Genomic DNA, 21,588 nt, shown 5'->3' on the forward strand with positions numbered 1-21,588 from the left:
GGTTTGGAGTAGTGATAGGGTTTGTATATAAAAAATTGAGAGAAAATGAAAAATATGATAGGATGTTGAGGAACAAGAAACGTATTCATTCATATAATACCTGAATCAATGACTTTGGTTACACACAACACAACACAACACAACACATGACATAAAAGAAAAGAAAAGAAAGAAAACACCCTTTTACTCCTGGTCATATATATTATATATTATATATTATATATATGCCACCTGCTGCTGCTGCTATTTAACAAAACTGTATGAAATCCCACTCTCCATCTCCATCCACATATCCAATCCAGCCATCCTGCCATGCAAAGTATTACGAGTGTTATAGAAACAACCATCAAAATTCATGTATGTCACAACTCACAACCCAAGCAAATACATATGTCATGTCATGTGTTTAGTATATCCATCCATGACCATCAGAGAGAGAGGGAGAGACCAAATCCTAATGTTTTACCAAACAAACTAAAACTCAAAAGGTCACACCACTTACAAAAAAATGCTAATTCTATTCTCTATCAATCCAATCAATTCTTCAGACTTTTAACTACATTGCCTTTGCCCTTTGTGATTGGATGTGATAAATCACAAATCAAACCTCCCCTTCCCCTTCCCCTTCACCTTCCGTTATATTATTTTGATTAATAAGTAAGTTGGATCTCAACTTTAATCTGGTCTATTTAAATAATAACCTTGTTATTGTGATTAATCACATTCACAACACAAACCTCAAGCAGTCAAGCCTCTATTTCAATAATAACCTTGTTATTGTGATTCATAAAATGGTCCCTTAAACATTTTCATCACTTCACAACAGCCAATATCAATCCCAAGATTATTTTCAAAAAACAACTAACTTACCATGTTCATGTTCATGCAGCTAAATTAGGCTCTAGCAAATCCATTTATTTTCCAAATTGGTCAAATTAAAATTTTAAAATAGATAAGAGAGATTTGGCATGATAACAAGTAAGACATACTGTATTGACTCTTGATGATATGATAGTACAGTAAAAGCTAACTTGTAACTTGGGGAGGTTAGTCACAAAACAGATAAGAGGAAACCTACAAATATCATCATCAACTTTTTCAACTGCAACTGCTATATAGATAAAATGACATATAAGTTCATAAAGGCATCACTCACAAAAGCTTGAAAAGAATAAACATCATTATCAAAGAGGATCAGAATGTTACCTGTGTTTTTTTATAGTATAGCAAGATTGTAGGAATTACATAGCTGAGCAAGTGCAGCTTGATTAGCAGGAGAAAGATATTTGGTAATAAGTGGCGGGAATCTCCCACGGAATTGAGAAGAGAGATTTGAGAGTAAAGCAAGCGAAAAGTATTTTGGATCAGTGATCTCCTTGAGAGGATCCTCTTCTTTTTTACCAGCATTGTGAAGACGAACAAAAGTGGCTTGATAACCAGTAGTTGCCTCCCCAAAATCAGGAACTTCCGGTTCATCCTCAACTCTGTCCTCCTCTGGCAGGGACAGAAGAGTCACGATACCATCCAGCAACTTCCCCCAGAGCTCCTCCACTGCAGGATCCAACGCCAACAGGGATGCTGATTCACACAGTAGTTTGCTTGATGCTACTGCACTCAGCTTCACCTCCGTGTACCCGGTTATGGTCTTCAGATTAGGTATCCAAAACTGGCCCAAGATCACATGAAACAGATTCGGCTGAACAGAATTTATGGAGTCCACAAGAGTTTGTATCCCATGCTTCACCAGGAACAGAGACATAAAGATAATCAGACACCTAACAAGTCTTGGGGTTTTGCTATTCTGGAGGCGGGTAAACAAGGAAGCCCAGATGTGGTTCATGTATTCTGCCATCACATCATACCCAAGATTCTCAATCACCGGGTTAAGAATATGAAATCCTTGCTCTTCGGTGCTGGGTGAGGACACGAGCCTGTTGAATATCCCAAGAACATTTCTTAATCTCCCTTCCCTGTTAAGCTCATTGGGTGCCTGCTGGAGAAACGACTGAAGCAAACGAACGAGAGCCGGGACATTTGCAGACTTTTTCCACAGATCGGGTGTTAACAAGATGTCAAATATCTGCATGTAGTGTGCAGGGACAGGAGGTCTGCTTAAATCCACAAGCTGAGCCAACAGCTGGAAGGCGTAAGGGAAGAACTCTGTCACATCTTTAGCCAAGATCATCTGGAGGCTCGGTAAAAGGCAGCTTTCAAAGGCTGGAACAAGAGAAGGTGTCTTTTCACATGCTCTTCGCACAAGTGTAGCAACCGCCTCAAACAGACAATGGTTGAACACCGGGTTTTTCGGGTTCTCACAGACCCTGTTTAGAATTGAGGTTAACCCGGTAATGGAGGGTGAAGCCACCTCAGGGGATATATCAGCAACCTGAAAAACACGCATGATACACCTCATAATATACTGATTCTCCTCTGATTCCGGCTTCTCTAACGCACCAAAAAGATTTGTCATCAAAACTGGAAGAATGGGACCGATGTCCATTGACGTGTATCTTGCCTGTGAATGCACCCCATTGTTGTCTTTCACAAGCAAAAGCTTCTCGATACAGGTGGCAGCATACGAGTGGACCACGTTTACATCTGAACCAAGAAACCTGACCACATCACCAACAAGAGCCATGGCAATGGGTTTAGGGATCAAGACACGGAACATTGTGAAAAACTTCAATGCACCTGCCTTCAACATTGGGAAAGCATTCACATCTTGTCCCTGTAGCTCTGGGACAATAACTGATCTGAAGAAACTTTCAACATCAACAAGATCGGTTGAGATTGAAGCACCACCTGCCTTTTTTGTGGCAAGAGAGACAACCAAGTAAATGGCACAATCTTTATACTTCCAGTTAGCAGCTGGGTTTTCAGCAAACATTGCCAAACAATTGTGTATCTGTGTTGAGACCCTCTCTGTGATCTTCTGTTTGTAATTTCCAGCAATACCCTTGAGAAGCTCACACGCAATTCTCCTTCTTGTATCAAGGTCACTCCCTTCCATGTCTCTCCTAATAAACTCAACATAATTCATCTCAAACAGCTCTTCATCTTCATCCCTTAACATCACATTTGGAATAACAATACTCTGAGTAATCTGCTGCAATATCTCATCACCAGCAAACAATTCATGATGTACACTTGTGCTGACAATGGTCAAAAACTTGATGGCAGTCACAGTCAACCGTTCACGGCTGGGTGATGCTGATGCAACTACAAGGAGACTCCAAACAGCTTCTACAAACTCTTTTAAGTACTTTTGGAACAGTTCCTCCTCTTTCTCCATGTAATGGCTTATATTTTCACACACAGCTGCTCGTAGCTCATCAACAAGTGAAACACCATCTGCACCAATATCCTCTATAGCTGGATACCTCACAGTCAGATAATTCTTAAACTCTTTCATCCATTTATCTGCATTATCCTCAAAATACTCTGGCAAATCCAAAAAGTTGAGCGAATAAAAAATCCTAAAGCAGATCCTCTGTGCTTCAATCAACTGACGGAGTGTTGCAGCAGACCCAGCAGCCTCGTTTATCTTACCCGAAATACTCACAACAGTACTCGACAATGGTGCAGCAAAGTTATCCAAGCAGTATTTCAAATCAAGCAGTAGGGGATCACTCTTAAACTGATACCGAAATTTTTTAAACAAAGAATTTACAGTAGCAAGAATACCATTAACTGAAGCAAAATCATTCGCGTTGATAGCCGTTTCAAGACTTGCCTTAAGCTCGGGAAGCAAAGCCGGCCACAACCTAGGGAAATCATGGTTCCCAATCACAGCTAGGGCTTCGCTAAGCTGGGCCTGGATTCTCGGGGTAGCTGAGAGCATGAGAGGCACTATTAGAGTCTTAATCTGCTCTTTTTCACTATCGGGAATAGGAGTAGCAGATGAGGGCATCCACCGGGTTTTAAGATGGTTCTTGAAGTTAACAGCGGCGCATTGGCGGATCTGCTCGTCAACAGAAGGTTCAGCAACGAGACGGAGAACGGCAAGGCCGTAGTTAGGATTATCGGCGGCGTCGGACAAGTTTTTCTCAGCGTGGCGGCGGGGTTCTGGTTGAGGGGAGAGTGTACCGAGGAAAGATTGGGACAGAAACTGTAGGGTTTGTGGATTCCACTCCATCTTTAGGGTTTTTACAAGATTTAAGAGCCTGAAAATCAGAAGTATATGAATGAAAATCTACTAAGATTTCAACAGTGATAGGTAATAGGGATCGAAAACTGGAAAGCAGTGAAGAAAAAATGCACCTGCGTAGGAAGAAATGATCGATTTGAAGCGCTGCAGACTGTGAATGTGAAGGAGAAGAATGAGGAATGAGGTGGGACTGGAGCGTGTGTCCAAGAATTTGAAATGAGGAAAGTAAAGGAAGGAGGGACCGAGGGATGAAGGAATATGGGCTTCGTCAAGCCCATTACTATCGATTGAACAATATATCAAGTATTTGTTAAAACTTAAAACGCAAGTTACACTACAGGACTACAATTTTTTTCTTTTTTTTTTTTTTTTTTTTTTTTTGAAACCGATTCAGTTTGAGTCAACGAAGTCAAAACCGGATCGGAGTGAAACCGGTTAAAACTGAAAATTACCCGTTTAGCCAACGAAATCAAAACTGATTTAGGTTGAAACCGGTTAAAACTGAAAATTACCCGAATCTATACAAACTGATTTTGGTTGAAACCGGTTTAAAACTGAAAATTACCCGAACCGGTTTCACCCAAATCGGTTTAGTTTCGGTTTTAAAACCGGTTTCGGATCGTGAACCGGTTTTTTGTGCACCTTTAAGTTACACAACCAAAATCAAGATATATGTATTTTTGATTTATTCACTTATAAACCATCAATCGAGTTAAACTAGAGCTAACTACTAAAACAATTAAAAATAAAATTGTATATATTGACGAGATTTTGTTTACGAACAAGATAATTATCGAACAAGTAGACTATTGCATCATGTTCTCAAGTTTAAAACAAGATTTTTTTTTAAATAATGGTCGAGCGAGTAGACTATAACACCTAGAGTTCGATATTTAGGGGAAGGCAACAAAATTCCTTCTTTTTCTTTTTCTTCCGTTTCCTTTCCTTCCTCCTCTCAATCATCCCACGTTTAAGGATAGATTTCAAGGGAAAAAGACTCATCCTAAAGGATACTTGAAATAAGTTTAAAATCAGTTATAGGAATGACAATTACACAATTTGATTGATACAAAAAGCTTGAGCCAAAAAAACTCATGGCCATCCTAAAGGATACTTGAAACACATTCGCACATGTCTTTGTTTAGAAACATCATTATTGAATGGTATGTCTTAGAGGAGTACCCACTATAGACTTGGTATAATGATGTTAAGAATGTTGGAACGAATCGTTTAAGTTGTGGGGTTATGACTTGAAAATAACATATACACACTTTAAATTTGGTCTCAAGTATTAGATTCAAAAGACGTCACACCATATGTAGATATGGAAAGCTCCCACATTGTCTTATATTAGGATTTGCGGGATGTGATGTATGTGTAAGATGCAAAGAGACAGAATCACATATGTTGATTTGTTACATACGTAAAGAAACAAAGGCATACTACTTCTATGATTCGGTAGACAATAAAGTGGTTGTTGTCAAGGGATACGACTTCTTGTAGAAATCGTTTCTTGCAAAGAAACACTATAAGGGCAAAGTGATAGTTATAAAAGTTCTAGAGACACAAAATGTATAATTTTCTAGTGAACTAACGTCCACACAAATTCTTGTTAATGCTCCTTCGAAAACATGTGAACATATCAAAGATCACCCTAGTGATACAGTAGGGGTGTCATATGTTGGCACGACTAGACAAAAATACACAACAAAAAACGACATGTCAGACGAAATTGGAATTGGAATTTGTATATGTCTTATGTTTGTCTCTAGTGTAAAAAAACTTGATGGTATGTCGTGTCGTCCATGTTCGTGTTTGTGGTCAAAATTCAACATAAAACGGACACGATATTAGCATGTGTTTGTTGTTTTCTATGTGTTTGTAACACTTGTTTCGAGTCATTTCATAATTCGGGGTCGTAACCCGAAGATCAAGTATCATAAGGCTTCAAGCTTTGGGAAAGATAGGTTTAGACCCATTTGGTTGTGAATAATGTAGGCTGTGGGTACCGAGTGTTCGGTGTGTGCTTTGGAGCCCAAGGTTATGATAGTAAAGTGATGGTGCGGGCCTTTCATGAATGTTGGCATTAATTTCGGAATGTTTTAAGGCAAATGAGATTAGATAGGGTTGTAAAGCTCTTCATTACCTTTCCATGGATATAAAGATCATTAAAAACGAAGTTGGGACACAAAAGTTATGGTCATCGAAAGATAGATCAGTAAGGAGCATGTCGTGTACGTTGAGCATACATGCTGGAGTAATCGTGAAGGCTCCTTCGCGTACGCTGGGCATACCAGATGTACGCTAGGCGTACGCAACTCAATCTCAAAAGGCTGATACACTTTATTATATTCATACATAAAGGCTATATATAACCTTCCATACATAATCACGTAGGAAGGAAAAGAAAACAATAAAATACTACCTAAGCTAAAGAACGGGTAAAAGGGATGACTTTTTCTTCTATAACCAATGTGTAAAACCCCCAACATACATATCTTTGAAACAGTCAACAATGTTTAACTTAACATAAATCACATTTAAGAGTTGGAGTTACCCTTTGATCATAGAGAAGCACCCAAAGCTGATTATACCAAATTTATATGAGCATGGAGTTACCAACAACCAAACAAAAATGAAACAAAAATGTATGAGATTATACAAGCCATGTTGACTTATGGTTTTGGGTTAAAAGGACAATCCCGACGTATGTGTCCCTCTTTATGACATCCAAAGCACAAGCCTCTCCCCCTCCTCATGTGCATGTCTTTCCCTTTTGACCACCTCTGTTGTTGTTGACTACTTCTGGAATCTTCCTCATCCTTCAACCAGTATATCAACTTATCAAGAGGTAGATACTCTTGATGCATCATCAGTTTTGCCCTGACATTCTTCCAAGAAGGAGGAAGCTTTGAAATGATGGCACTTATGTGAAAAGTCTCATCTATGTGTATCCCGGAGGCTGTAACACTGCCTGCAATCCTGTGAAGTTGTTCAACTTGTTCGACAACAGAAACCCCATCAATCATCTGAAACTGAATGTAATTGTTGACATGACATCTTTTCGTTCCAAAATCATCATCATACAGTGACTTAAGCTCCCCCCATAATTCTCTCGCATTCGTTGTTGTTTTAATTGAGTATTGGTCAAAGAGTTGGTCAGACAGGGAGTTCAAGATGCTGTGGCGACAGATGTAATCATCATTCATCCACATCTGTGCATGTGATTTGGCCAAACAGATCTCTTCCAAAGATGCTGCTGGTGAAACAGGGATTTCTGGGCATGATTCAATAACAACATAATACACTTTTAACTGCTTTAGAAAGAATTCCATTTGGCGTTTCCAGCAGTAGTAATTTCTTCCTGTCAAACGTGTAGTTGCAATGGGGATGAGTGGAATACTTTGCAACCTACTTGATCTTGATGGATTTGAAGTTTGCTTCATTTCATTGCCTTCTGATCTGAATTAAATCAGATTTTTCTAAGAATGTAATGAGAGTGATGTGGTACTTAATATTATATGAATACTTTAAACATGTAAGCGTTAAATCCTCAGTCAACAATAAATTCTACCATATATTTTATATTTCATGCAGAAAAAGTAAGGTTGCGTTTTTTTTACCTCATCCTTGATTCCATTTTTGTGATGGCTACTTCTATATCATCAAAACTTGGACGAAATGTCGACCATTCTTTTGGGTTCAAGGTGATTCCTGATTATAACACAAAAATAAACAGATTAAAGACTAACCATAATCAACTGCTTTAAAGATATATTAATAAATAAATAAATAAATAAATAAATAAACTGTTAATCCTTCAAGGGAACATAACATGAGTAACATGGGAAGTTATAAATTCTATTTAAAATAAAAAAGTGCCAATTATGTTGAAGCTTCTTTCCTATACAAACCAAAGTTATAGTAATCTAGTTTTCATCTTGGAGGACAAACACAACTCTCAACACCTTGACCTTATTATAGGTTTTCTAATTTGAATTGTATGTAGACAAGGGGCATGTTTGGCAAAACTAGCTGGTAGCTGGAACCTGTTGCTTTTATTTGTGCACAAAAAAAAGTAGTTGTTAGCTTTTAAATGTGTAAAATTACATGAAAACTAAAAGCTCTAAAAAGAATTTGTGCCAAACACACCCAAGATCTAGAGTACAAACTTTTGAATGTTATCACATGGTCAGAACCATGTTTTATGATTAACCATCTAGAATATGGTAACAAATCAATATTTGCTAAAATACATGGTTAAATGCTTATTAATGCCATAATGTATCACTTTTTTCGCAATATATGCAACAATATGGTTTTTTAGAGGAAATATGCAACCAAGCTTCATTCTAGGACCAAAACATGCAAACATCTTTTACTTGTCACAGATAACAATAAAACAGACATGGATTGAAACTACAGAGGAAAGAAAGATTTTAATATCAAATGCATTCATCATTTGTTGCCCATGATTAACAATATGAAAATTGAAGAGCTACAAGTGGCCACCTCACCTCCACCGGAAGGAAACACCTTTCCCTCTTTTTGATAGTACTCCCTTATTGACAACAACTTTGTCCTTTTAAACCTTTTAACTGACACTCTCATCATACCTGGTAGCTATACAACATGGGGAAAGGGAAAGGAAAACAATATAAGTAAGCTCAACAACCAAATATCTCTTCATAAAGATTATTATTCAACGGGCCAATACTACCAAACTTCTTAGTTTTACATGAAATAGCAAACACATCATGTAAACTCAGGTGAAATAACACTAGACTTGTATCTATGAATCATTTTACAACTGAAAATAACTTTTCAACTTACACCCCACCAACTCATGACAATGCACAGCTTTAACTGAAAAACGTTAATAGAATAAAAAAAAAAAAGCTTATTTCTCTAGAGCTTTTTAGATTCTTTCAACTGATAACGTACTGATTACATTTTTATTTATTTATTTATTTATTTATAAAAACGTACTGATTACATGGAATGCAAGTTTGAAAATAAGACTTAAGCATTTAAAGCTTATCATGTAAGAAGAAACACAACCGTTAATATAGGATGTTTTTTTTCTACCAAATTCGAATAACTCCTCCTTCCCCCCCCCCCCCCCCCCCCCCCCCAAAAAAAAAAGCTACATTTGAATTTTAAAATATGATGTCTATTGAGGTACTCCTAAACGTAATCAAAGAATAGTTGCAAATTAACGACAATATTATGCATGCCATACATGTGGTAAAATTAGATGATGTTAGCATTTTTCTCTGTATAGATCACAAGTCGATCGCTTTGATGAAAATTGATGCTTTTGAAATATTCAAATGTACCTTTTTGGATAGCTGAGTGAGTATGACTTAAACCCTAGACTAAATAGGACTTATCAATTAAAGCTCACTAGATTAAGCAGTTTGAGTTACAATATAAATCATATATGAAAATAAGCTTAATTCACGTCTCCCTAATATATTCTAATAGTTTCATCGTTGATTAAAACTTGATTCAAAAGTTAGGTTTTCGAGAACTCACCTTACATATAACACGTCCACCACCATCATCAGAAGCATCTTTTTGATTGTCAACAGGTGGTTTATCCACTTGTACTTCTTCCACGTGCTCTGTTCCTTCGTGAACTTCATCGACCGGCGAAGTAGACAGCAAAAAGGACTCAACGACTCGTCTAACTAGCCGCTTGCTAGCTATATCAGATAGGTCGACGCCAAGCAGTCTTTCGGCCTCTCTTCGAACAACGAGCTCGGTGGCGATTTCTAAATCGGCACCTTTAAGGATTCGAATCACTGTTTCTTCGAGTTTCCCCTGGTTACGTTCGAATTCCATTGGAGGGAGCAAATGATGAAGGGAGAAAAGAGAGGGAAGGGGTTTATTACAATTACAATTAATCAATTAAATGAGCAGAGTGTCCTTTACTTTTCGTATTTTGCTTTTTTAGCCCTTAATAGTTTTGGTGGGGTTCGTAATTTGCATTATAATCCTACATGTTATTAGCGGGTGTCAATTTCTATAAGTTTATTGCACTTGTTTTTCCCTATAGCATCCTTTTCCACCGAAGCCATGCCTATTTTTAGGTTGAGATTGATCTAAATTTTGTCTATTTTATATTTGCTAAATGAAGTTCTGAATTTTGCTTTATATTCATGTTTTTGGTGCTATTAATAAAAAACTGTACCTTAAATTTGTAATTGATAAAAAAAAAGTCCTAAAGTTTGGGAAAAAGAAATAAGAACAAGGCATAAGCCACGGTCCAAAAATAATTTGTTTACTTGTTAAAAGTAAATTCCAAACTTCAGGGACTACAGATGTATATAATACTAATAGTGCTCATAAATAGGAGAAGAAAAAATAAATAGGTTCTACCGAGACTTGAACTCGGGTTACTGGATTCAGAGTCCAATGTCCTAACCACTAGACCATAGAACCATATTGTTAGCTTATTAAAATTATAATATGTATACTGAAGTTTTAACCAGGTGAAGCCGAAAATATTTTTGTTAATAAATATTTCAAATCATTGAAAGTCGACCAAAAATTATTTTTGATGCATATAACGAAATAACATTGCATTTAAGAAAATATTAAAATTGTTATATGTAATTTTATAATCATATCTCTAAATATTATTAAAAGAGAAACTTGATGACATCACTTTCAACAATCAGGACATTCATTGTATTTTCTTGATTAATTTCAACCTTTAGATCGTTTAGCATTATTCTGATGATGTCATCTTAAAGAAAGACAAATCATTGTTGATTGAACGCATTCCAAATTCGCTTGATTACAAAACGTCCGTGTGTAATAAACACTTTCCATGTTGAATTCGATAAATCAGCCACCTAATTAGCAATTTTTGATAAGTCAATGAGGATGATTGCAACATATTTGATTGAAATCCTTTCTGAATCGCTTCCTCAAGCTCAGCTATTACGCGATTACATCGTCTCTAGATTAGGGTTCTATATTGTTATTCATCTTTTCATTCTGATTAATCTTAACCAACAGAGCTATCGGATGATTCTAATCGTCTTCTCTCTCAAACACTAGAACTTAATAAACATTTGTTATATGTAGGTGCTTGAAGACGATTACAAAGATAAAATTTTGATTACTCAATCCACAAAAGAAAATAAGAAATTGAAGTTTTTGGCCCCTTGCAACTCTATCATTTATCGATTGAAGAATCAATATTGATCTTACAGGTAACAGCTTTAGATTATGGATTGATCAAGCCACTCAATGCATATTGACGACAGGTGTGTTTTTGTAAAAAGAATTGTGACGTTGTCTTTGTTTTTTCATTTGTAAGTTCAACATTTATGAACATATTCTTGATTTCTTTTTACGATTTTTGTACAATTTTGAGACAATTGCTGAAGATTGCATTGAAAAGTTGTGCTTTACGTCATGACATCCTTACTTTAGGGTTTTGGTCCCCTGTTCATGGTGGAGTGTGGGTGTATTTCAAATCATATGGTATTAACTCAGAAAGCACTCGTACCAGTTGCACCATTGTGAAAGGTTTTCATTTTTCTTTTATTCTTCAACTTCAAACTGTTAATTTGTTCCCATTCTTCCCCTGATCATTAACTAATCCATCACCAATTTTTTCTGAAACACAGATTTGTTGAGGATTCTTTGACCCGTTTGAAGAACTGGAAAACCTAAAAATCAATAACGTATGGCAATTGATTAAAAATTAGGAATAAGATGAACCCAATTTGGCGATAAAAATGAAGACGAAAAATAGGATCTTTGATGGAAAGGGAAATTGTACCGGGTGGGTTTTTTGATGACGATAGAAATCGTTCGTCATTTATTCACTGATTTCTAATTTCCTTTATTTTTTCAATCTGTTATGTGTATTTTTAAATACCCTTTGTTAATATTCTCAAATTTGATGGAACTTTAACTTATTTTAAATTTGTTTTCTAGGTGATGATTACAGAAAAGTCTCAAAGTTGAGTCACAATGCTTTTGCTGCTTCAAAATCCCTCATCATACCCAATTTCTGTCACCGGAATTCTATTTTTGTAATTATATTTCATATTTATTGAAGTATTAAATATTTATTATATTTTTTTCTTATTTTACAAACTTTTCAAATTTACAGTTTTGGAGTAGGTGAACTTAAGTTAAGGTGTTGGTATGCAAATTCACAATCTGCAAAAATATCATAGTATTATTTTTCAGCAACTTTTTTACATCAATGAATAATTGATCTATTTTTGTAATTATATTTCATATTTATTGAAATATTAAATATTTATTATATTTTTTCTTATTCTACAAACTTATTATTTCTTTAGACATTTCAGTATAATCAATAATACGATGTCTCTTTATGTTACTTTATCTTATTTTATTTTATTGTGTCGGATGTTCCCCACATTTATGACATCATTTTATACAATCACGACCCTTGATTGTGCTTCCTTTATAGGTTGTACACCCTTAGATCAATTTGCTTATTTCATCTTCATTGAATTACTTTGCTTACGGTAAACATGAATCAGTATAATTGAGAAAACATGTAAACTCTTTCTATCATAATATGAAAAACATGTAAACTCTTTTTATCCAAAAAAAAACAGTAGATCTTTTCCATTTTCAAAATGTATTACACTTCTATAAAAGCCCACTAAAAATTGAGAAAACAAATCTCAAAAAAAAAAAAAAAAAAAAACAAACAAACAGTAGAGGCCGTCTCCATTCAACATCTCGAGTTCACCCCTGTATGACCACTCCAAACCAGAGCCTTATTACAACAATAACTTCACATCCATCAGATGTTCTGAAAAAACAACATTATTTTCGAACACTAAATAACTGAAACAAAAAATAATATGATAATCAAAAAATATATGAAAGAAAGCATATTCTTAAAAATCTGAAACAACACTAAAGTTCCAACACCAAGCACCTTAAATCCTGATTTTTGTTTAAGGTTTAGCCAAATCTCATTTTACTGCTGCCACTAAGGGCAGAGTCTCCACCATAACCATAACCACGGTCAACACTTTCAAACAGGAATGGATGATTACAACATTTCTTCAACTCCACCACAATGTTCAAGAGGGAAACCTCAACATTTGCATCAGACAAGATTCAAGTCAATATTTAACTATATGTATGTCTAAAGAAATAACAAAACATAGATAAGATTCAAGTCGATATTTAATATTTTTCATTACTTTTAAAATTTAGTTTAGGGCTTTAGGCTAACCTGATTTCGACGCACACCTTTGTTGAGGTCATGAAAGTTGCGTTCAAGGATCCATTTGTAATACCCGACAAATAAACCAATCAGTTTAGTGGCAAGATATAGAACCACTTGAGAATCCAGTAGGGGTAGAGTTGGAATAGGATTATTATTACTATTTTTGTAGAGGGGACATTTCAACACGGACAACATTGTTATTTCCTGCATTTACCCCTAACAGTAAACTAACATAAGCAGACAATCAAACTAACAACAAAAGATTCCAGCGGAAATGAATTCCATCCATTTGGCAACAATGGAATGGAATCGTCAATTCCAATTGTGAACAAACACAAAATTAAGCTTTACATACCTCTCGCCTAGCACGAGTCCCAACATATACAATCATGTTCATATCAGGAAGCCACTTTCTGAATTCTTTAGCCAAATTTGACAAATTTGATAAAGGAACAACAACAAGAATTGGTCCATGAATTTGTTGGGAGTTCTGTGCAGACCTCATAAAAAAAAGTTAATCACTTTGTATAGAGCAAATTGGCAGAAAGATGTGAGAAATTAAAATATATATGAATACCTGAAGGAAACCAAGCATAGAAACAGACTAAACTATTTTACTAAGACCCATTTCATCAACTAATATGACATTTGTATAATTTCTCCAACTGCAATGTGAATATTATTAATAAGTATAGCTTTAAATATAACAAATAAAATGGAGGTATCTGTATGAAATATCTACTATTTTGACTTTCAAAAGTCAAATTTACCATGTCACAAATTGAGAATTTGTCTTAAGTATAAAAGGGTAACATCAACATTTTACTATTTTTGTGATGCTTAGAGTCGCATGTTATTTAAAAAAAGTAAGGAAAATGTTAATATGCATTTTCATATTTGACAGATTTCATATATGATAAGCTAAATAAGGAATTTTGAGTACATATGGAACGGAACCTTCAGTTTTAAGTATAGAGATCATAAGCAAATATAAAAACCTACAAAATTAGGGACAGAAAATCATAAGAAGATTTTTTTTGATAAAAATTGCAAAGAAATCTCACAAAAACTAGGAAAATCAGGGAAAAAAACACGACTTTACCTTAAATAAATGTCACAACAGAGATCATAAGCAAATGTAAAAACCTATAAAATTAGAGACAAAAACTCATGATTTAACTCTTTTAGAACCTACCGTCGTCGGTCTTTAAGGTTCTTTTCCTCCTCGTCTTTACTCTCTGCCTAACATCAAACCTCCATCGATCTCTACGCTTCTTCTCCGGTCGACGGCACCGATCGCTACCTCAACATCTACTTCACTGCTTGCGCCTGAAGACGATTTTTCCCACACAGGTGTGTAATTTTCTTGGGTAAAACCAAAAAAGTAGATCTTTAAATTTCTTGACTTTATCGGTCCCAAATTTCCCATTCTGTCAACCTTAAACTAAAACTTATGACTACTTTTTTATTTTTTATGAATATTTTATTGTTCTTTGAATTACTTGTTATAATATTGCTACTTATTAATTGTAAATGTCACTTGTAAAAGAACATCAAGTGTGAGATGTAAATAACTCATTCGTATATATAAATTGAAACCTAATACCAATTTTTATTTTACTAATCATGTTATGCTATGTTACGACCAAAACATTTTTGTATTAAATATTTTATTGAATTATTTGTTGTTATTTTGCAGGGTGAATATTCAAATGTCCGGGACGAGGTGGAAAAAAAAAAGCCCTTAAGCATTAACTAAATTACATAAACTATCTTTTTTTTAAAGCATTGATAAACTTTATAGCAATAAACATTGCAAAATCTTAGTATTTTAATGAGTAATTCAAAATCTTGGACAATATAGAACCAAGGGTATTTTGGGAAAACATTCCAATTTTAAGTTTTTAAGTTACTTTAGGATTCCAACAAATTTTTCAGAAATTTTTTTTCTTCCGTGTTCTGTTCTGTCCTGTTAATCTTTTTTTTTTTCAGCACAGTTAAGTTGTGTTTAATTCTTCTAGAATCAAGAGAATTGATTCTCATGTTTTTTGTCCTGTTAAGCCATGTTTAGATTTCCTTCTTTGGTTGTGACATTCTATTAGAATCAAATAATTCCATTACAACAATGACAACATTCATTCATGAATCATAATTCAACATTCAAGATTTCAAGTATTCAAGAATCATAATTTCAAGGAAAATTGTTAAACTGTTAATGATAAAACATTAAAACTAATAAAACTAAATCTAATAAAATTGTGAATTTGTGATAATGATAATTGTCCAAAACTCTAATTAATAAACTGTAACTAATTCTGTAATTCGTAAATCTGATCATAATCGTTTATTCGTTTACCTGATTCTGTGATTCAAAGCAATTGACTGATTGAGTTCTTATTAATGTTTCTCACTTCTTGTCGTTGAGTGCAATATGGACATTTATCCATCTGCTATGAATGTACTTTTGGATAAAAAGTTTGCGTTCATAATTCAAATTTCAGATGATAATTTGAAGAACAAACTTGATGGTTATGAAATCTTAAAGTTCACTGATGATAATACAATCATTGTTCAATTGGAAAAAAAATTAACATCAAACAAGTAATATATGAATTTATTTCTACATTTAGAATTTATTTCGACATTAATGATGCTCTTTTTGCTTATTATTTTTTTGTTTTACAGTTCTCGTCATTGGACATTAAAGATGGTGTTGTCGCTCCTTCTTTGAAGATCTCCAAAATGGAAAAAGCTTGAATAACTTTAAGTCATTCATTATTACCTGACATTTTGGGTTGAAAACTTTTTTTATTAGTTTTTATTGTTTGCTTATGGATTTGTGTGACAAGTAATTTCTTTTGATTTAAAATTTTATGTTTTTTTTCGTCTATTTCACATAAATTTTATTTTTATAATTATTATGTGTTCCCTGCGTTTAACGCGGGTTATAATCTAGTTTAATATATAAAATTATTAACTTTAGGTGATATAATATAGAAGCATTCGATGGCAGACACAAGACAAAATCTTAGAGGTTGCACACATGATTTTAGAGGTGGTATGTCGGAAAATTTCTTAAAATATTTACACTGTGCTGTAAAATTTGAAGGGCTACACCAGAAACCCCCTATGCTCCTCCCGGGAAGCATTTACTTTATGTGCCTAGTGAAAACTAGATGGGTAAAAGCCTTGTATGTAAATATTCATAGAAAAATTGAAAGGGTTATTTTTTAAATTTTTAAATTTTACGTATAATTATATATTTTCTATAATTAAATTGTATATATTGTCGGTTGTTAATAGTTGAAAATACAACGATGGTATATAATATATGTGTTATACATATAACTTATTCCATTAATTTTTTATTTTTTTAGTAACGGCAAAGACACTAATTCTACTTTTAATTCTATATATTTGTTACGATAAAATTTGAACATTCAACCACTTAGAAAAAACATATTCATTACGCACGTTGATACCAAAAGACCAAAAAAAACCCTTAAGTCAATAGAAAAAACAATGGCGGAACTAATAAGTTGGTATGCTACCCCTCATTCTCTCCCAACATGTATAGAAAATTTGGATATTTTTAGCTATGGGCGTGTTCGGCACACAACGTTTGGGAGTTTCTGGCTTCTAATTGTTAAGAAAACGCTAGTAAAAAAGAAAAAGTCTCGTTCGGCGACAGGAACGTTTAGCTTTAAACATAAACAAAACACTCTAAAATCAAAAGATATCCGCTACCATCTACTTTTGCCGAACACTCCCTATATGTATTATATATTACAAGGTGTTCATAGCCAAATCAATTATGCTCATATAGAGGAATAAATTTAAATCCACTTAACAATTTGATAGCCCACTAAATACAATAAATAGCCCACGGATTAATTATTAAATTTCATTTAATAATTTAAAATACATTTTTAAATTACTTTAGTTTAATTTAGATGTTCAAATTGAAAACTTAAAATAGCTAATTATTTGTTCAAATTGAAAACTTAAAATTAGCTAATTATCTGTGTACTGTTGGTGAAATTAGGTTTAAATCTTTAATTGTATATTTTAAATCTTAAATTGTGTTTGTAGTGAGATTTGCTAATTTGAAGGGCATTAAAGATCTTTTGTTTATAGGTTATTAAAGTTGATTTTGGTTTTGTTCGTCGCTACCAAAATTGTTGAAAGATGTTTTTTTCGCAGTAAAGCTCTTGATAACCGACTTGTGTAATAAACAGGGGCGTAGCTATGCTTATACAAGGTAGGTCCTAGGACCTACCTTCTTTTTTTAATACAACAAATATATATAGAAAAAATGTTATTTTTGCTAAAAAAACTTACCTATTTTTGCTAAAAGACCTACCTATTTTAGTTTTATTTACAAAAGGAACCATGTGGTTTTTTATTTTAGATTCGCCACTGGTAATAAAACTAGGGATGATTTTTCGAATGATGCTTTTATTTGTATAGAAAAAAAAGCACTTATGGATTTTTAAGATCGAACGAGTAATAATAGAGTGTTTTCGGAAAATGGGAAAATGAAGATGTCAACTTCAAAATGTAAGACTTTTGTGTTAGTTTGTTATAGCTAATGAAACTTTAAGTAAAAAAAAATTACTTCACTATCTTTTATCGGGAATTTTTTTTGTGTCGCCCCTGTTAAAAGTTTCTGATTCGCCACTGGAAAAAAAAAAAATACGTTGCATTTTGTATTATTGGTTGATCGTGAATTAGATACCCTTATAGATTTGAATAGTCACTTTTTCCATCACTATACCTCTATGCTATCTTATTTTATTTGACTTAATAGTAAATATGGTTGCTATAATTTGAGATACGTTTTCTCTATATGTATCCAACTGTCAATTTTATTTATTTCGAAATATATCTATTATAACTATTATACTTATTATTATAGGACTCATAAAACAATTAGAATCTTAATATTAATGTTTTAATAAAAAAAATAGCCCTAAATATAGATCGTTACATTTTGGTATGAAATATAACTAAACAAACATTCATAATGTGTTAGAGATGATCATTATTCTATATGAAAATATATTTATAATTTATACACAAGTTTGACATGCTTCATACACGCGTATAACAATGTTTTACCATATTAGTTGAACAATAAATAGAAGTCTAGGTAGGTAAGTAATAACGATTCAAAGAATGTGGTTTAACCGATCCATACCTAATTGTAAACCTAACATGTCAAGAAAATCTAGCATGCAAAAACTGTGTAAAAGTACACTTTAATATGTTTATATTTTCTTCAAATGGGACATTTTATCTTTCTCTTGTCAAATCAAGAAGTGATGGACTTGCAACAACTAGCATTTATAATTGTCTTTGTGGTTCTCATATCAAGAATTATATCATTATGGGTTGTCAAATTTTCACTACAAACAGAAACACTGGGTAGACTTCCACCAGGGCCACCAAGGTGGCCCATTGTTGGTAATCTCCTCCAATTAGGGTCGTTGCCTCATAGAGACTTGGCTTCTTTTTGTGAGCGCTATGGACCATTGGTATACCTTCGTCTTGGAAAAGTCGATGCCATTACCACCAATGACCCTAACATTATCCGTGAGATACTTCTCCAACAGGATGATGTATTTGCATCGCGCCCACAGACCCTAGCTGCAATCCACCTTGCATACAATTGTGGTGATGTTGCACTAGCACCTTTTGGTCCTCGATGGAAATGGATGCGAAGGATTTGCATGGAGCAACTTCTTACAACAAAAAGACTTGAATCTTTTGCAAACCAAAGGGCAAGCGAAGCCCAACATTTGGTACAAGATGTATGGACTTTGGCCCAAGATGAAGGCCCGATTAACCTTAGAGAAGTTTTAGGTGCTTTTTCTATGAACAATGTGACCCGAATGTTGCTAGGGAAGCAATACTTTGGTTCGGGCTCAGCTGGGCCAAAAGAGGCCTTGGAGTTTATGCACATAACCCATGAGTTGTTTTGGTTGTTAGGTTTGATCTATTTGGGTGATTATTTACCATTTTGGAGATGGGTAGACCCGTATGGTTGTGAGAAAAAAATGAGGGAGGTGGAGAAAAGGGTAGATGATTTTCATATGAACATAATTGAAGAACATAGACAAAGAAAGAAGAACGAAGAACAAAAAGACAAAGGATATATGGATTTTGTTGATGTTTTACTCTCTTTGCCCGGTGAAAATGGTAAAGAGCATATGGATGATACCGAAATCAAAGCTCTTGTTCAGGTGATTTTTTTTCTTCAAAACTCTATTAGGTAGTATAAATGGTTTCAACATTATTAATATACATATTAGAATCCTAACATGCTTAGGAACAGTATAAAGTGGGCCATGTGTGTAAGAATAAGTAACGATCAATGTATTTAAATTTCAGGATATGATAGCTGCTGCAACAGATACTTCAGCAGTAACTAATGAATGGGCAATGGTTGAAGTAATCAAACATCCTCGTGTCCTTGAGAAGATCCAAGAAGAGCTTGACAATGTTGTTGGTCCCGATCGAATGGTCTCTGAGTCCGACTTATCAAATCTCAACTACCTAAGATGTGTGGTACGAGAAACCTTTCGGATGCACCCAGCTGGACCATTTCTAATTCCACATGAGTCAATACGTGCCACAGAGATCAACGGCTATCACATCCCTGCCAAGACGCGTGTCTTCATTAACACGCATGGTCTTGGGAGGAATACACTCATATGGGATGACGTCAATGTGTTTCGTCCGGAACGACATTTGACTAGTGATGGGAGTCGGGTGGAGATAAGTCATGGAGATGATTTCAAAATCCTACCATTTAGTGCGGGAAAAAGGAAATGTCCAGGTGCGCCGCTTGGTGTGACATTTGTTCTAATGGGATTGGCTCGACTTTTCCATTGCTTTGACTGGAGCCCGGCTGATGGATTGAGATGTGAGGATATTGACACGGAAGAAGTGTATGGTATGACAATGCCAAGAGCCAACCCCTTGATGGCTGTTGCAAAGCCTCGTTTAGCTACTCATATGTATCAATGATCAAAACAACCAATTTCAGTTGCATTCCTCATACAATCATTAGTTTTCATTGCAACATTCATTAATTCAATAAAAGAAAATGCAGAATTTTGTAGTTTATACTCTTACCCTTTATATGTTTGTTACACTGATCTGAACATTTTATAAATAAATTATCTAAAAAGTGTGGTATATATATTTCTACCCTTATAATTATAATCATGTTTAGTTAAACATACAATTATTAGAAAACACGATATATATAAATAAGAAATAAATGATATTAAAAAATGATTAATGAAGTTGAAAAACAAATAGAATGATATTGATATTGCTATTGATAGGTGTTAACAAGATTCTGACTTCCTGTTGAATTGCAAACATCTTATATATCGCAATACATTAGACACTGGCGACTGGACCTTCTTCCATGTGCAATCGAACGAACTTTTATTTTATATGAGATTCGAAGTCAGAGCCATACCCACATACCGTTAAAGTGTTATGTCGAATCGAATTTTGCACTGTTAGAAAAATTGATTTAACCGCACAAAATTAGTAATCATAATAACGAAGGCTACCAATCAAAGTCAAAATTTTGAATCGTTATTTTTCATCCCGACACCGTTAATCTCTATAATAATAATATACATTATAGAACTAACGCGTCAGATAGATTATTCTACAAATAATGCAACATGCTTTGAATGATGAGGTTTTGTGATCTTTTGATCCGCTTTAATCAAAATATGGTTTAAAGCAAAGCATTGTAGATTTGTAGGTGTTGATTAAAATGTGAAGCCCGAATGAGAAAGAATATAAAAATGTTGTTGATTTGTCTCTTGTTTTATTAGGTTCATTAGATTAGATTTGCTACTGATTTAGTTTTTCATGTATCTGTATGTAAAGACTAAAAGGGGATTTTCTACTCTCATATACATTTCATCGTCAGGAATCAACCCTTGATCTTACTTCAATCAAGAAGGTCATTTAGCAGTAGCAGTTAGGTGTTAATCGGGTCAACTCAATTGGTTTCAGATTAATGTTAAGACTTATGGAGTCTTGAACAAATTGACAAGTTCCTAAGAGTTCAAGGGACATAAATGAAACTTGGAAATTAAAACAATTGAATATTGAATTGGACGCACTATCAATTGTTTAATAATATTGTTGGACGGTGACTATC

At 34.2% G+C, this 21,588-nt stretch overlaps 4 protein-coding genes and 1 non-coding gene across 6 annotated transcripts; 1 reads left to right on the top strand and 4 right to left on the bottom strand.

The window, feature by feature from the left end:
• Positions 1 to 65: 65 nt before the first annotated feature.
• Positions 66 to 4,379, bottom strand: LOC145123924 (cellular apoptosis susceptibility protein, putative / importin-alpha re-exporter). The gene is made up of 3 exons (XM_079059104.1): positions 4,261 to 4,379; positions 1,207 to 4,163; positions 66 to 307 (listed from the first exon to the last, which is right to left on the bottom strand). The coding sequence occupies exon 2, from the start codon at positions 4,133 to 4,135 to the stop codon at positions 1,217 to 1,219; it is 2,919 nt and encodes a 972-aa protein (XP_078915230.1). The 5' UTR covers positions 4,136 to 4,163; positions 4,261 to 4,379; the 3' UTR covers positions 66 to 307; positions 1,207 to 1,216.
• Positions 4,380 to 6,622: 2,243 nt separating this feature from the next.
• LOC145123904 (zinc knuckle (CCHC-type) family protein) lies at positions 6,623 to 10,045 on the bottom strand. Its single transcript, XM_079059092.1, has 4 exons — positions 9,686 to 10,045; positions 8,665 to 8,770; positions 7,771 to 7,861; positions 6,623 to 7,609 (listed from the first exon to the last, which is right to left on the bottom strand). Exons 1-4 carry the CDS (start codon positions 9,992 to 9,994, stop codon positions 6,823 to 6,825), a joined length of 1,293 nt encoding a protein of 430 aa, XP_078915218.1. The 5' UTR covers positions 9,995 to 10,045; the 3' UTR covers positions 6,623 to 6,822.
• Positions 10,046 to 10,522: 477 nt separating this feature from the next.
• Positions 10,523 to 10,594, bottom strand: TRNAQ-CUG (transfer RNA glutamine (anticodon CUG)). Its single transcript has one exon. It is a non-coding gene; the product is annotated as a tRNA-Gln (tRNA).
• Positions 10,595 to 12,692: 2,098 nt separating this feature from the next.
• LOC145123862 (protein CHROMATIN REMODELING 5-like) lies at positions 12,693 to 14,809 on the bottom strand. Of its 2 annotated transcripts, none has more exons than XR_013715369.1 (6): positions 14,587 to 14,809; positions 13,969 to 14,056; positions 13,747 to 13,881; positions 13,398 to 13,607; positions 13,095 to 13,255; positions 12,693 to 12,965 (listed from the first exon to the last, which is right to left on the bottom strand). XR_013715369.1 is itself a non-coding variant. In XM_079059066.1 (6 exons), exons 2-5 carry the CDS (start codon positions 13,984 to 13,986, stop codon positions 13,121 to 13,123), a joined length of 486 nt encoding a protein of 161 aa, XP_078915192.1. In that variant the 5' UTR covers positions 13,987 to 14,056; positions 14,587 to 14,809; the 3' UTR covers positions 12,693 to 12,965; positions 13,095 to 13,120. The 2 variants fall into 2 exon arrangements, 1 of the variants encoding a protein (XP_078915192.1); XM_079059066.1 differs by having other exon boundaries at positions 13,398 to 13,595.
• Positions 14,810 to 18,715: 3,906 nt separating this feature from the next.
• On the top strand, positions 18,716 to 20,423 carry CYP703A2 (cytochrome P450, family 703, subfamily A, polypeptide 2). The gene is made up of 2 exons (XM_079063020.1): positions 18,716 to 19,636; positions 19,785 to 20,423. The coding sequence occupies exons 1-2, from the start codon at positions 18,716 to 18,718 to the stop codon at positions 20,421 to 20,423; spliced, it is 1,560 nt and encodes a 519-aa protein (XP_078919146.1).
• The last annotated feature ends 1,165 nt before the right edge of the window (positions 20,424 to 21,588 follow it).

This window comes from Lactuca virosa, chromosome 7 (genome assembly GCF_052849685.1).
Source record: "Lactuca virosa cultivar CGN04683 chromosome 7, Lactuca_virosa_CGN04683_v6, whole genome shotgun sequence".
Taxonomy (NCBI): Eukaryota; Viridiplantae; Streptophyta; class Magnoliopsida; order Asterales; family Asteraceae; genus Lactuca; species Lactuca virosa.

What these genes read in the sequence shown, in the direction of transcription:
- LOC145123924 (XM_079059104.1), bottom strand. Translation starts at nt 4,135, where the DNA reads ATGGAGTGGAATCCACAAACCCTACAGTTTCTGTCCCAATCTTTCCTC.
- LOC145123862 (XM_079059066.1), bottom strand. An exon ending in GGACTCGTGCTAGGCGAGAG is followed by an intron (nt 13,596 to 13,746) that starts GTATGTAAAGCT and finishes GGGTAAATGCAG; the next exon opens with GAAATAACAATGTTGTCCGT. An exon ending in AAGGTGTGCGTCGAAATCAG is followed by an intron (nt 13,256 to 13,397) that starts GTTAGCCTAAAG and finishes GCAAATGTTGAG; the next exon opens with GTTTCCCTCTTGAACATTGT.
- CYP703A2 (XM_079063020.1), top strand. Translation starts at nt 18,716, where the DNA reads ATGGACTTGCAACAACTAGCATTTATAATTGTCTTTGTGGTTCTCATA. An exon ending in AAATCAAAGCTCTTGTTCAG is followed by an intron (nt 19,637 to 19,784) that starts GTGATTTTTTTT and finishes TTTAAATTTCAG; the next exon opens with GATATGATAGCTGCTGCAAC.
- LOC145123904 (XM_079059092.1), bottom strand. Translation starts at nt 9,994, where the DNA reads ATGGAATTCGAACGTAACCAGGGGAAACTCGAAGAAACAGTGATTCGA. An exon ending in GGTGTTTCCTTCCGGTGGAG is followed by an intron (nt 7,862 to 8,664) that starts GTGAGGTGGCCA and finishes TGTTATAATCAG; the next exon opens with GAATCACCTTGAACCCAAAA. An exon ending in AAAATGGAATCAAGGATGAG is followed by an intron (nt 7,610 to 7,770) that starts GTAAAAAAAACG and finishes GATTTAATTCAG; the next exon opens with ATCAGAAGGCAATGAAATGA.